This window comes from Paramacrobiotus metropolitanus, unplaced genomic scaffold, assembly GCF_019649055.1.
Source record: "Paramacrobiotus metropolitanus isolate TYO unplaced genomic scaffold, Prichtersi_v1.0 Parri_scaffold0000030, whole genome shotgun sequence".
Classification (NCBI taxonomy): Eukaryota; Metazoa; Tardigrada; class Eutardigrada; order Parachela; family Macrobiotidae; genus Paramacrobiotus; species Paramacrobiotus metropolitanus.
Genome location: NW_026570250.1, coordinates 49,876 through 64,100, shown reverse-complemented (window position 1 = coordinate 64,100; position 14,225 = coordinate 49,876). Strand labels below are relative to the sequence as shown.

General features: G+C 40.1%; 2 protein-coding genes across 4 annotated transcripts; both read left to right on the top strand.

Annotated features, from left to right (window-relative positions):
• The first annotated feature begins 27 nt into the window (after positions 1–27).
• LOC129588497 (serine/threonine-protein kinase PAK 1-like) lies at positions 28–4,920 on the top strand. Of its 3 annotated transcripts, XM_055482711.1 has the most exons (14): positions 28–486; positions 581–752; positions 1,285–1,358; positions 1,432–1,510; positions 1,626–1,662; positions 1,963–2,113; positions 2,334–2,368; positions 2,435–2,715; positions 2,901–3,113; positions 3,361–3,385; positions 3,454–3,646; positions 4,056–4,122; positions 4,188–4,287; positions 4,352–4,920. In XM_055482711.1, exons 2-14 carry the CDS (start codon positions 667–669, stop codon positions 4,598–4,600), a joined length of 1,590 nt encoding a protein of 529 aa, XP_055338686.1. In that variant the 5' UTR covers positions 28–486; positions 581–666; the 3' UTR covers positions 4,601–4,920. The 3 variants fall into 3 exon arrangements, with proteins under 3 accessions (XP_055338686.1, XP_055338687.1, XP_055338688.1); XM_055482712.1 differs by lacking the exons at positions 28–486; positions 581–752 and adding an exon at positions 776–1,014; XM_055482713.1 differs by lacking the exons at positions 28–486; positions 581–752 and adding an exon at positions 776–1,014 and having other exon boundaries at positions 1,195–1,358.
• A 1,170-nt stretch (positions 4,921–6,090) lies between these two features.
• Positions 6,091–10,206, top strand: LOC129588628 (uncharacterized). The gene is made up of 6 exons (XM_055482944.1): positions 6,091–6,455; positions 6,754–6,913; positions 7,282–7,422; positions 7,615–8,053; positions 9,690–9,831; positions 10,082–10,206. Exons 1-6 carry the CDS (start codon positions 6,371–6,373, stop codon positions 10,204–10,206), a joined length of 1,092 nt encoding a protein of 363 aa, XP_055338919.1. The 5' UTR covers positions 6,091–6,370.
• Positions 10,207–14,225: the final 4,019 nt, after the last annotated feature.

Sequence of the window (14,225 nt, the reverse complement as noted above, 5' to 3'; positions counted from 1 at the left end):
TGCTTAAGCTCAACTGCTGAAGAGACATAAATGCGTTCGTATGAAAATTGATGCACATAGACATGTGTTGATTTAAACTTGTTACTTGTAGCAGCAGCATATTTGCCATTTGATCTGTGAAAAGTGTGATTCACTTGTGGGTTTTCATCTGGTGCAGTCCTGTTCGATGTTGGTACCGTTCTATGAAATCGTCGATTTCTACGGAAGCGGTCCGTTATCTGTTAACAGTTGCTGATACGTAAATTACTTCTACCTATTATCGTTTGTTCCTCAGTTCCTGCTGCTGCTTTAGAGACCCTCTAATTGACATTGATAATTATTCAGATTTTCCTGCGAATTTGGCAGCTTTCTTATTTGGCTTTGAACTTGACTTTGATAATAATTATTAATTACTGCCCACAGTGTGGCCTGTGGTGCCTATTGAATAATCATCGTTTGTACGCTGATGGCCATCTGTAGCACGACTGACTGACTACATGTAATTAGGTTTGTTTCGCAACCGGATTGACCGTGGTTGAGCTTCTATTGGCTAATGTTAACTGCTTTTCATATTTATTTGTTGTGATTTTGTGGGCTGTAGCCTCTGCTGTCGTTAACTTAAGTGGTGGAAAACTGTGTCAACCTTCAAGTACTGACGTGAGGTCGTGCATGAATCATCAATAAAAAATGTCCGAGTACGACGATTATGACGAGCCTGAGGAAAAAGCACCAGCCCCTCCTTTGAGATTTACAAGTACGATAGCAGCACCCAAGTAAGTTGGCGTTTCAGCGACAGAGTTTGTTTTCATGATTATTAAAATTGCAGTTTTGGACTAAACTGGAAAGTGGAAACTAGTGCGATAGTCGATCTGTCCGTTCTATCGTAATAAGTTTTCACTTTCTGTTGATTGATTAGCGCTTTTCTTACACAGCCAAGGTGGTTGACGGCGTTGGTCAAGACTCAATTTGCCAATTTTATTGTCTTAATTATTCGCTCTGCTTGATTGTTATGCAGAAAGCAAGCCGATTCTACGTGTGAGCGATATAATATGATAATTTTTTAAGAAATCGTGTATTTGTATTTGCAGTTTTATGGTGAACTTGTTGCATTCATGCTTTTATTAAGTTCGTGGTTTTATCAGCTCTGCTTTGCTTGATAGTTTTGTAGCACCATTGATTTGCGTTTTCTAATTGATTTTATAATTTTTGTTGTAGTATTATTTGGATTCTCGGATGTTAAATCTCTGGCATTCTTTGTTTCGCTTATTATGCGAACATCCACTTTGATGTGATGCATTTTTACAGGGAACCGATTAATTCCGTATCTTTGGACATTAAGCCACTGCCAGAAACTCCTAAGAAGCCACCGAAGAAAATGGGTACGATTTATACGAAAATGGGTTTTAAGTTTATTCGTGCTTAATTTTGCATTGACAAGCGGTTATGTTTTAGTTGTATTAGGCAAGAAGCCTGGGAAGGAGAATGATTTTAAACCCGTCATCAGCTCACCAACCAATTTCGAGCACACTATGTATGTGGAGTGTTTGCAATAATTTTATAAATTTCACTTCGTTGCCTATTAGATGCTTTAGCGTTTTCTGTAAGTAACAGTCTTACGATTCTCAGAAAATGTTTCTTCTGCACAGGCATGTTGGATTCGACCCTACAACAGGAGAATTCACCGTAAGTTTGGTTTCGCTTTTTTTACATGACTGTTAAATTTGGAATTTTTAAATTTGCATGATTGCTTATTTTTGAATCCCGCCTTTTCTATATTTCCTGTCTGGGTTTTTACACTGAAAATCTGTTAGCAATAGTGTGTTAAAGTAAGTATTTAGTGGCAGTTCTTGAAAATGGCAGTGTGTCCATGTACAACTACAGTCTAATATGTCGAGGGAGCCTGATGGGGTTGTAGCTTCACTTTTTTGGAATCATTCGGTTTGTTTCCGAAGTTGTGGAAACAGCTATCCTCTTGTTTTTCAGGGCATGCCGGACCCGTGGAAAAAGCTGTTGCAAGTTGCCAGCATTAGCAAGACGGAACAAAAAAACAATCCCCAGGCTCTGTTGGAAGCGCTTAACTATTACGATGCTACTACTAAAACTCAGGAAACGAAGTTTATGCAGATGAAATCAGGTAACAGAACTCTTTTTCCCTCATGTTCTAGGAGTGAATCAAATGAAAAAAACCAAGTATGTTTGCCGGCTCAGTACGCAGCTTTATTATGTACAAGAGCCTATTTTTGTTGATTTGCAATCGTAACGTAGCGTTGTGCAAAAACATGAATACCGGATGCTTTCATACCGATACTGTCATCGTATGGAGGAGATTTTCGTTAAGTGCAGTTCTTATGCAGATTCGATGGGATCTCCTTCTGGACCAGACTCGACGGTAATTTTTTCAGTTTACTGAAGAAGGTCACTTGCATTTATGAAATTGTTTATGTTTTCGTGATAGTTTGGTTCGGCACATTCTTCGATTGATAAGCTGGATGCCTCCGTTCGCAGTTCCGATGAGGAACCACTTGGTCCGGCCCCTGTTATTCCACCCAGGCCAGAAAGGACGAAATCAATTTATACAAAACCAATCGATCCGGATAAACGAGCCTCACTTATGCCACAGCCAGCGATTGCCGAAGAAGGCGCCCATGGAGACACCGATGGAAAGAATGGGAAGAAGGATAAGAAAAAGAAAATGTCAGACGAGGAAGTTCTTGCGAAACTTCGTACGATTGTTAGGTGAGACATAAATAGTCTTCTTGTGGTATTTGCAATAGTCTTCCTGTGGTAGTCTTCCTGTGGTAAATAAATAGTCTTCCTGTGGTAGTCTTCCTGAAATAGTCTTCCTTAGTCTTGAAAAATAGTCTTGAAATAGTCTTCCTGTGGTATTTGCAAACTGTTGTATACGTAATTAAATTTTGCAGCATCGGAGATCCCAACAAAAAGTATCAGAAAACCGAAAAAATTGGGCAAGGAGCATCGGGAAGTGTTTACATTGCTGTGGAAACCAGCACCGGAATGGAAGTTGCTATTAAGCAAATGAACCTAAGTCAGCAGCCTAAGAAGGAGCTAATTATCAACGAAATTTTGGTCATGAGAGAAAACAAACACCATAATGTGGTGAACTACCTTGATAGGTACGCTGGGTTATGTATATAATAATGTAATCAGCGTAAAGAATCTAGAAATAGCAGAACTGATAAAAGGAATATGGAAACTTGGCGAATGCGGAAAATTTTTGCTTTGAAAAATTTTTAAAAGTGCTTTGAATTTGAAACACCATCCATGTTTGAAGTAAGTACGTAGTTTGCTTTACCGTTAGCACATGCCGTATGATAATACGGTGTGCCCATCAATCTGACGCTTGATCGGTTTATGTTTCAGTTATCTTGTCGGAGATGAGTTGTGGGTACGTTGAAGCTTTCTAAACCCGAGTTTATTCTGTGATATACGTATATGCACCAATTTTTTTACCAGGTGGTAATGGAGTATCTTCCTGGCGGTTCCTTGACCGATGTCGTAACTGAAACCTGTATGGATGAAGGGCAGATTGCGGCTGTGTCCCGTGAAGTGCTGCAAGCGCTGGAATTTTTGCATACCAACCATGTTATTCATCGGGACATCAAATCAGATAACATCCTGCTTGGCATGGACGGAAGCGTCAAACTCAGTAAGTTGGTTGTTTGTCGTTCGTTTAGTGGTTTAAAGTCTGAAAAGAATTTTTGGACAGGAAATGCCGATAATTTTTATGCATTTGATGAGAGACTATGGGCTCGTATAATATCTCATACAAGATTTCAGCTAGATAGCATTTCTTTCCGCACTTATAGATGTTGAGTACTGTACTGTTCTCCAGATGGCAGTTTGTTTTGGTTGATGTTCCTAGAACTATTTTATTGCTTATGGAAAAATTGTCGTACATACGATAATGAACATTCCAGTCAATCTTTAAGGTTTAGCGGCTGGTTGCTCGATTTCCGGTTGGCGGTACTTTCTGATTTTTGAGTGAATCATTGATTTTATCCAGATAGTATTTGTATTTGTAACGATATCTAACCCAATTTTGTGGTTCTTTGCAGCTGATTTCGGTTTTTGCGCTCAAATTTCGGCGGAACAGAACAAACGGACAACTATGGTCGGAACCCCGTAAGCGGAACTATTTACATTGTTCCGTATTTGCATCTTTAATCATTTTCCCATTTGGTTTAAAGATATTGGATGGCTCCTGAAGTAGTAAAACGCCAAGAGTATAGCTTTAAGATAGATGTTTGGAGCCTGGGAATCATGGCAATCGAGATGGTGGAAGGCGAAGTGAGATTAGTTTTTCGCGTTTTATGTGCTTATGTTATAAAACTGAGATTATTTGACTGTCTAGCCGCCATATCTTAATGAACATCCCTTGCGAGCCCTTTATCTGATTAATACCCACGGCCGACCGGAAATCAAGAGGGACAAGTTGAGTAAGGTCTTCCAGGATTTCCTGGACAGCTGTTTGGAAGTTGAGCCCGGGAAGCGGCCCACAGCTTCCGAACTGCTCAAGCATCCGTTCATTAAACAGGCCAAGCCTTTAGCCACGTTAACCCCGCTGATTCTGGCTGCTAAAGATGCCGCACGGTCTGGTTAAACTTGCTTCAGTTTCCTCGTCCTGTTAGCGTTACGCGTCGTATACGTAATTGCCGCCGTTTTGTGAATTTTTGTTTTCATTCTTTCAAATGCCCTTTCAAGCGTTTGTTATGGGTCAAGCATTGCAGTTTATAATTTTTATACGTGGTCTCTTTTTGCAGCTTAGCCATATTTGATCGTTTTTATAGATGTTGAGTACTGTATCTTTTTTATCAGTGGCCGGCTTCTACAATTCCATGTTTTTTACAAAAGAACTACAACTATTTTAGGTCTATTAACATTAAAGAAGGTCAACGTTAAAAAATTGACGCGTGCGTGGCGTACGTACGCGTATTTAATTCATAAAAAATCTTGACTGAACTGGGATGAGACCTTGAAAAGCTTCGCGCATCTTACTATCAGGTGGTAAGAATACTGTGTTCAAGTGTGTCGTAGTACAAGAATCGAAATACCGATACGGTATAGAACTATGCGTACTCGTGCGTGGACGGTAAAACGAATGCAAACCACTATTTTTCCAGGCATTGGTATTGGCTGTTTAGTGCTTACTAATGTGCATGGTTATCTGTTTGGCAGCCAAATCAGAAATCTTGAAAATTCAGCCATCCTGGGAATTCTCGGGAATCTTCCTTGTCTTACAACTATTGATTTTAATTGTCTTGAATGGCTGTGCTGAGCGGACACTGCTACCGGTCTGCTGCGTTCCGTTGTTCCTGTGTCGTACACTCGTACATAATCCGAGGTTTGATTGGTTCTGTAGTGCGATTGTTCGAGGTCTGTGCCAGTTATCAGGAATCACCACAAGATCGTTTTCTAATCGGTACATGTATGGCTCGGCGTCTGAACAATGTTTTCACTATATAATAATTTCACCGTTCTCGCCATTGTATATATTCAATAATAATATTATTTCTGAGATCACAACCCGTCTGCCTATCTAACCAAAACGTCTTCTTTCTTTTGCTCTGGTGCGAATTCATGCAAAATAAACCGGTTTTCGACTACGTCCACATGCTTTGCAAAATACGCACATTAAAATGGCGAAGTGATATAAAAGTTACGATTGCGTACGTCCTTATTGCTGTCACGTTAGGAATGAAGAAAAAGATTATGATGGTGTTAATATAGCGTCTTCGTTTTTGTGCTGGTTGGCTGTCCCAAGACGTATTGTATGAACTGGGCTCATTAGACGGAAGAAATGACCGGGAACGTTTTGTTAGCACCGTGTGAAAAGGTTCATCAATAACCCTTTTGTTATTATACACACATGCAGTACGCAATGCTCTAGACCAATATAGAACTGTACTCCGGGTCTGGTTTTTTCATAGCGGGAACAGCCTTCCGAGTAATGTACTTCATAAATAAAAGAATTTATTTTATCTTTGCCTATGGCAATGGTGGTTTAATTGCGAAAATACTGGCTACGGCCATTATGCGCCGATTTCCGTTCGTCATTGAATTATACAAGTATTTCAGTTGCCGCACTATAAACCTGCTGCTTTCGTGTTTACGGCAGACGGCTGTTAATTAATACAACGACGAATTGTATAAGTCACACACCGTCTGTTTCATGAGATATTTCCTAGCAGAAAAGTCATCATTTGATAAGCAACTGAATAATCGCATTCACTTGAATTTCACTTCTCCAACTCGGTGCTCATGGTCCTTAAGTTTTTTAACGGTTCTTTAGTTCGAAATCGATAAGGCGTTCGTTGCAAACAGCTGCATAAATGTAGCGTCATAAATCTTCGGATTAGCCTTCCTGTATATTATGTACAGTTTTACCGATTCCTGCAATCGTACACAGAATGTTACAGTCAGAAAAACCGATGACATTTTCTGGCTGGAAATTGTCGGTAAGTTGAGTAAACCATTACAATGTTAGCACTTAATTATATGGCTTAAACGCACAGTTGCTTTTCTATCCTTTGTTTTTTTATCGCTTTTTACATCTACAGCATCACTGCTTAATGCTACAAAAGTTTTGGTAGCGTTATTGAACTGTGCGTTTATAAAGGACTTTAATTTCATATGCATGTGGTGCGTATACACGACTAAACACGAGTAAGCACCGGTACAGGTTCGAATCTCTTCCTGCATGCGAAAAAAGTGCATCAATGTATTGCGAATATTAATGTATTACTACTTCCACAGGATTGCCGGTCCTGGTGGTTGTGTGCACTATTGGAAATTTGTTGAACATTATTGTAATGACCTGCGAGCGGCCATCCCCTCGAACGGGAAATGCCCACATGGTTTCCAAAGCCACAAAAGTTTTTCTTCTGGCGATGGCGATATCCGATCTAATACTGATGTATGTAAGCACGTATAATATTTTTATAGTTAAAATACGATACAGTATTCGGATTCCTTTCGTACCGTAATGAGTACTGTTAATAATGACTGTTGATATACAGTAGAAGTAAATAATAAGACTTACGATTAGCTACTCGTATATTTAGTATGCGACACGTATTGCACATTTGCACTTGTAGGAGCATTCTAGATCTGCTTACAGGCTGTTACAGATGGGTGCGATCCCTTCAGAGGTTATTTTAATGTTTGAAAATACAAATAGTACAACAATGCAAATTTTATAAATGCAGTTATTACAAACAAATATAATTCAACAGGTGCAGAAGTTTTCTGCCACTAACGTTAAATACAAATTTTGCAACGCAGGTGGTTGCAAGTCCCCAGGTATCTAGCGGAATACGTCCAAAACATACAATGGGGAGAAAACAGTGACCTTGCATTAGGATTCAAGAATTTCTATGGAGCACAACAGTGGTGGTCGGATGCGTCCATAACCTTTTCGGACTGGTCAGTGTTACGGCATTATTATAACAGTGCTTTTGCCAACAACCTGTCGAAACAGTATATTGTCGTACTTGACATCTAATTTTTCATGAAGTGCTTCCTACTTGAAAAATTAGTTGCCGATTCACACAATAAGTACTCCTGCAATAATCATAGTCTAGGGTGGACTAGACAAGGAATTTTTTAATTTATTAGGGTACTGATCGCCTTTTCCATTGAACGGCTGAGATCATTCCGACACTTGGCCTACTCCTTCAGAACTGCCAAAGAGTCAGTCGCCAAAGAGTCAGTCGGTCAAAGCCATGAACCGGTATCAGCCACCTCATCCACATCGTCCGATGACCAGCCATGGAACATATCCGGCACTTCGAGGGTACTGGACATGAAAACCATTTCCGGTGCAGCGCTTCGCACAAAGTCCTCCAAAGACCGAGAGAATGGCGGGCGCGCTATTCGCCGGCGGACAGCGGTCATCATTGTCATCTGCTTACTGATCGCGGCTCTCACCTTTACGGTAGAGAATGCGGTGTATTTTTTCTACTGGCGTGTTCAAGATCCCAACGACGGCCAACCGTACCACAAATTTCGCCCTGAATGGATTACGTTGTGGCATTTCTATCACAATATCCTCGATGTAAGTTTAAGAATGTAACAACTATCGTAAAAATCATAGTAGTAATTATTAATTAAGGAGCAAATGGAGCAAACGCAACGAAGGAAATTGTTATTAGCGTCGACGCGTAATTCGAGTATTCCGGTCGTATAGCGAGTATAGGAAGTAGGGAAGGGGCCGGTTGGCGTTGCCCGTCCATGAACAATACACGGCTAAAGGTCACAAAAAGGTTGGGGTGGTCGAAAAAGGAATAGTGAAATTTCTGTTACGCTATACTTTAGTGACGCCTTATATAATAAAGGAAATGAAGTAGAATACAGCCTATACAGGCATCAGAATAGGTAGAGTGACCTTATACAATTAATGCAAGCTGTACACTTACGCTTTGGTGGCATATGGCACACCAGTGTATAATACTGCGAATTAAGAAGTTAGGTATTATATGAATTTTAAAATAATAGTAACTTTCGCTCTTAGCTGACTGTAACTTTTTTAGTGGCAAGGAGCTACGGGATGGGAATACTGACTCGTGAGGTATCCCGTATTCGGTGAGATCTGTCAGGCTTTCACCGACATAACAGCGCGGTTTTAGCGCTATTCTGGTTGCCCATATTATGCAAGTACAAAATGCTGAATTTTTTATTTTCCTCGGATTTTGCTAGTGGTGTCCGATGGTAATACTTCAAGTTATCGTTTCTCGCCGCAATTCCACAGTACGTTAATGTTTTTGGGTCGCACATGAAATTGCTACAACATGGGCGTCATCGTGTGCTAGCCCAAGTATTCCATAAATCGTAATTTTGAAACTTTGCACTAATTTAAAGCATACACGTCTGTTTTTTCAATTTCAAACTTATCGCTTCTTCGGTAGGTAATAGTACGTAATATTTAGGCATTAGGTACTATACTCGTCATAATGTTTACTAGAGGACGTTCTCCCTGCCCATTACCTGCGTTTACGTTGCTTGAGGTTTTTTGGATCGGTAACTGCATGTTCATACTGCTTCAGGCTGTTTGGTCGAATTCCTTATAGCAACATTTGTAAAAACGAATTTCTGTGAAAGAACACATACAAGTATTTGGTCAATGTCAAAAAGCAGAAATCCTTTTGCCTGAAGACAAAAACAGGCTGAAAGATGAACTCCGTCGGCTAAACTGGTACCCTTCAGTGTCAGAATATTATTTTTTAATATATAATTTTTACAGAATGTGGCTGACAGGCAGTAGTGTACCAGTACTTTAATGCATAAAACTAGAATCCACAAATTTATATAATATACTTTGCTACTTGATTCTTCTCGCTACTTTACTGTACAACAGCGTAACATTAAGCACGTAGTCATACAAGTAGAGATATCAGTATCGAGTTTCTTCCGCTCTTCCATAATTATATAATAAAATTACAAAAATTATTTTCTGAGAATTTAGGTTTCTTCGGGTAGCGTAATATTGCAATAGTATTGCAGCATTGCTGCCACCATCGCCTTGTTCGTTTGCAGTTATGAAGAAGTGTTTATTGTTGTTGACCCAAAGAATTTAATGAAGGCAGTCAACGGTACCACATATCACTACATTAGGTTGCTGCATCATTGCAAAATATCTGCTTCTGTGTGACTATGCAGTATTTTATTGCCTTTCTTACGCCGTTGTTTTTTAGGTAGCCATGACCGTGGCAAAATTTGCGGCACTTCTTCTGATCAACGCACATCTGATTTTAATATTGTTTCAACAACAAGCAACAGGCTATTTTTCCAACGGAAAAGATTCGCAGCTTCGTACGCACCGGAAGCGGCATTCCAGTAAGGAACGGACAGGCACAAGGCTGTTGGTTGGATGCCTTGTAGTGTATTTTTTAACACACTGTCCACATGTAAGTCTCACTACCGTATATAGTATGTCACCAAAAAACGATATTACTGAACTGCAATAATTATGTATTAATTAATTGTGCACGTGAGGCAACATACAGTACAGATACATAGGTATATATTACTTGTATCTATATTTATCGATACAATCCATATATTATTCGTTTTTGCCCAATTGCAGGTTGTGTACCAGTGCATCCGATTAGCTGCGTCCTCACCATACTGCACATTTTTTCTCACAGTAGATGCGGCGCTTATTGCTCGGCCCATCATACGAATAATTCTATTCTCCAACTATTCGATTAATTTTTTACTCTATTATGCTCTGTCGCGAAAATTCCGTGAGCAATCCCGATTGATTCCACAGCGACTACGGGCCCTTAAAGAACGCACCGGCGCGGCAGTTGAACGCATAAACCTATGCTTCTTCCGCAGGCCAAAAAGATCCCGAAATGCAGTGCCATTAGCCGCTCTCACCAGTACTAGCAGCAATAGTAGCGCTTGCACAACGGTCAGCACGATCTGTTAATTTTGTGATAGCGTGCTCCATAGTCTTTCTTAAAGTTTTTGATGAACTTTATACTTAAAAGGAGTTTGCAATGCATATTGTAAGTTTGTAACCCCGACGGATTGTAACAGTATTACTTTTTAGTTGTGACTTGCTGTGAAGTTTCATATTTAAACTCAATGTTCATGCCGCGTACTGATGCTGCTGCCGATCATGCATTAAGAAATTACCAAATAAGTTTCTATTCTTAAAGGCTTATGCATCTTGTGACGTATTTCGGCAGTCTTTGCAGTATTTCATTCGGGTTAGACTTTTTAAAAAAGCCACTTCGAATTCTGTTCCGCGAAGTCGGACATGCGAGACTGTTCACTTTCCAATCAACGCGTATTGAACAATATATACGTTGACCCGCAAATCCAACTTTTTATCGTTTTTTACTGTTTCTCAAGAAAAATTGGATAGACTTCCAAGTTTTATATGCTCAGCTATAAAAAGAATGAATGTTACAAAAGCAGTTTGTACATAATGTTACACTAGTATAAGGTCGTAACCGCCCTTAGGGCAAGCGGGCGGCGGTGTTAAGGTTTGGATGTGTAAAAACGAGAAATTGAAATCATTGGTCTGTAGATGCTGTTTTTTTTTTCGCTTTTTCTTCTTTATCGACAACAGCCAGTATACATAACAACATGCCTGCGCTGATTTACACTAATAAAAATGATCGAATTTAAACATTAAAAAAGCATCCAAAATCGTTATAGCCACTCGTGGCCTTCGGACGTGCAGGCAGTGTACCAAAAACAGCTGCAGCATTTCCACGGATTACAGCTAAACTAAATCGTTGTCTTAAAAAAGGCGGTAGATCGAGGTTCGCCTGTAACTTCACGGATCTTTCGGCCGACGAAACGGATCAGCTCGGCAAAAGGCATTCCGAAAGTCCCGAACGTCTCGACTGCCAGCGGGTAAAACAGATATCCCATTTCTTCGATGAAATCGTATGTCCGACGCTTGCTTGCTTCGGCCAGTTGTGCTACACTTCCCGCTTTCTTCGAGCTGGCATGCACATGAGACACCGCCACAGTATCCCAGCAGGTCGCGTCCCACACAAGCGCTTTACCCTCCCGCACAGGAATCAAGGTCATGCCGTCTGGCCACTTGTTATTGCGTGCAGACAATCCGACCAATTCAATTCACATATAATTGACCAATTCACATATAGGACGGACTAGCATTCTATTGGTCGATTGTCACGTGGTTCGCTTGTCGTCCAGCAGGTGTAGATTGTGCGGACTGATCCTGCATTTGCTGTGTATTTTACTGCTTTTCACTTTTTCTTTCTGATCTTAAAAAGGGATTTTAGATTTTTTTAAATGGTTAAGGGCCCTGATAGCTGGATATTATTGGAAACTGCATCAGGGAATTTTCTCGTTTGATATACAGGCTTGAACCGCCTGATTCGTCCACAGCCGAGTTTCGTCGAGTAAGGCAGCTTGCTCATGGTGGATTTGTTGTTTTTCTGGATGCAGCAGGTTCCGAATCGCGGGGTGGCAATTTAGCTATGCTATCGTTATATCTGAAACCCCAGGACAAATCTACAAAAATGTACGCGGACGAATTTCCGCGAACAGCAGGAAAGCAATGGAAGCGTGCAGTGGATCTTTTTTCTGGGCCTTGCACATCGCCACACTGCACAGTGCACACCGAGCCATACCCATAACGTTTTTCTGAGCACAAATGAAAAATGAAAGCAGATTTTGCTTTAGCTGATATACTTTAATTGTAATAATGTTTTGTAATTCGCAAATAAATTTGCAGTCAGCTAATTAACGTGAGGCAATCAAAAATAGTGATCGCACTTTGTTTGACAGATATGTGGAAACTGGAAAGTGGTAGTTGTCAGCAGTCAGCATGGTCCGTGCTGGTAGACGCATTTAAATCTTTGTCTCGCGAATGATCTGGTTGGCTGACTCCTCTACTCACATTTTTAGTTGAAACTAGCAAGTTATTAAGTACAGTGCAATAAACAGTATTTTTTATGAAACAATATTCAGAATCCTAACGATTTTCGGTAGTGTCAAAAGCATTGATGCAGCTGTGTAATATACAGTAATCTACACCTGCTGCGAATGCGAGACGGAAACCACGTGACTAGCTTACCACGTGGTTTAATATGTGAATTGGTCAATTTAGGCGCTTAAGGAAAGTGAGTTGAACGGGTGGCTGAAAAAATCTCAGCCTTCGTTTTCGGTTTATTTCTCATGAATCACTTATCGCATCGCGAATTGTTCAGACTCACTTCGATAAGCAATCTTTGTGACTAACCAAAACAATAAACCTTGTTTCAGGAAAACAAACCGTGCTTGATAAAAGTAAGGCCAGATGAAACTGTGTAATTATTGTATCCCAGCTTGATGAAGTCAGAATCTTTTCGTAATTTTTTTACGTGCGTCATGTTCGAATACCTTTGACTGGTTCAGGAAGAAAATTGCCATTACATATTACCAACAGGAAAATGTTAGTTGGCACGGTGATTGCGCCGATTGAGCTATAAGGTCAGCAAATTTTGAGAGCTTACTGTAAGAATACAGTTTTTTAGCTACGTACTTCGTTTTTCGCTGTTTTGTTACCAGTTTTGCTGCGCAACAGGCGCAACACGAAATGCCGGCTTAAGTGAAAAATGTAGCCAAGGTATTGTCCTTACAGAAACCAGTTTGATCCAAATAAATTCCTAATGCACTGAAGGAAATTTACTTTTAAGCGGATCTCAGTGGATTTTACGAAAATTTGATGGGTTGGGTCTCGATTCTCCCTGTCCTGGTCAAATAGGGCCACTGAAAGTTGCATTGGTGAACAGCAAAAAAAACAGGAACAACTCCTCCATCAGAAACAGGAGTTAAACTCAGGGTCAGTCAGGTTTAGGAGTTCGGCGAGTTTGTCTGAGTAGCGTTGTGTTCATAACACTTTTTATATTGTTTTATCGTTAAAATCGCATGCTGTACGGTACCTTACAAATCGCGGCTAGATTTTTAAACCTAAAAAGCCGGCGGACTTCTAGTAATATCGTAACTCAATAAGTAAGCGCGGCATTCTCTGCGTTGATAGTACTCGTTTCTTAACAGTTTGTACGGCGAAAGCAGTTTATGATAAAGTATCGAAAGATGCAGTTGCTGTAAATTCTAAATTAAACGCATTGGGTTTTGATTTTTTTACGAGTTTCGGGAGAGGGATGCTTAAAGCCGCGATGTGCATTTAGTACGAGGGGATGGGGCATATTTAACATATTTAAGTGACGCGCCTATGATATCGCAGCTTAAACGAGAAAGATATTATTGTTATCAAACGCACTGATCTGTAAACACTAAAATTATCAGGACAAGAATCGATGATTCAGGGTGCGCCGAAATTGATTTGACGCCCCGGAGTGATAAACTAAGAGGGTGAGCGTTTCTATTTCGTACGCACGGGGAGACGCTTTTAACATTGATTTTGAGAGAAAGATGGGCGTTAAATTCGGATTTTACGAATATATTCTTTGTAACGTAGCACCAGCACAGTTTAAGATATGGTCACCAGTACAATAAAACTTTCAATTGTACACGATGCTGGTCGACAAACGATACAGGCCTGTTACGATACTACGAAAATAGTTTGTGAATGTCATCCTGACGCAAATCAAATCCTGGTTAAAGCGCCGTTCTGTGTTTAGCTGCCCCTTATCTTTGGTTTAATACTTGTTCATCGTCTTGAGTTTTTGAAAATCCAATTATTCTGATGAATGTAATATATTTTTTACAACGAACAAAACCTAAGCCTTTTGGGC

Bases quoted from the DNA above. Each gene is read 5' to 3' on its own strand.
- LOC129588497 (XM_055482711.1), top strand. From the start codon at position 667: ATGTCCGAGTACGACGATTATGACGAGCCTGAGGAAAAAGCACCAGCC. The intron at 2,369-2,434 runs GTAATTTTTTCA...TTTTCGTGATAG, and splicing joins CTTCTGGACCAGACTCGACG to TTTGGTTCGGCACATTCTTC. The intron at 3,647-4,055 runs GTAAGTTGGTTG...GGTTCTTTGCAG, and splicing joins GGACGGAAGCGTCAAACTCA to CTGATTTCGGTTTTTGCGCT.
- LOC129588628 (XM_055482944.1), top strand. From the start codon at position 6,371: ATGTACAGTTTTACCGATTCCTGCAATCGTACACAGAATGTTACAGTC. The intron at 8,054-9,689 runs GTAAGTTTAAGA...GTTGTTTTTTAG, and splicing joins TCTATCACAATATCCTCGAT to GTAGCCATGACCGTGGCAAA. The intron at 9,832-10,081 runs GTAAGGAACGGA...GCCCAATTGCAG, and splicing joins GCACCGGAAGCGGCATTCCA to GTTGTGTACCAGTGCATCCG.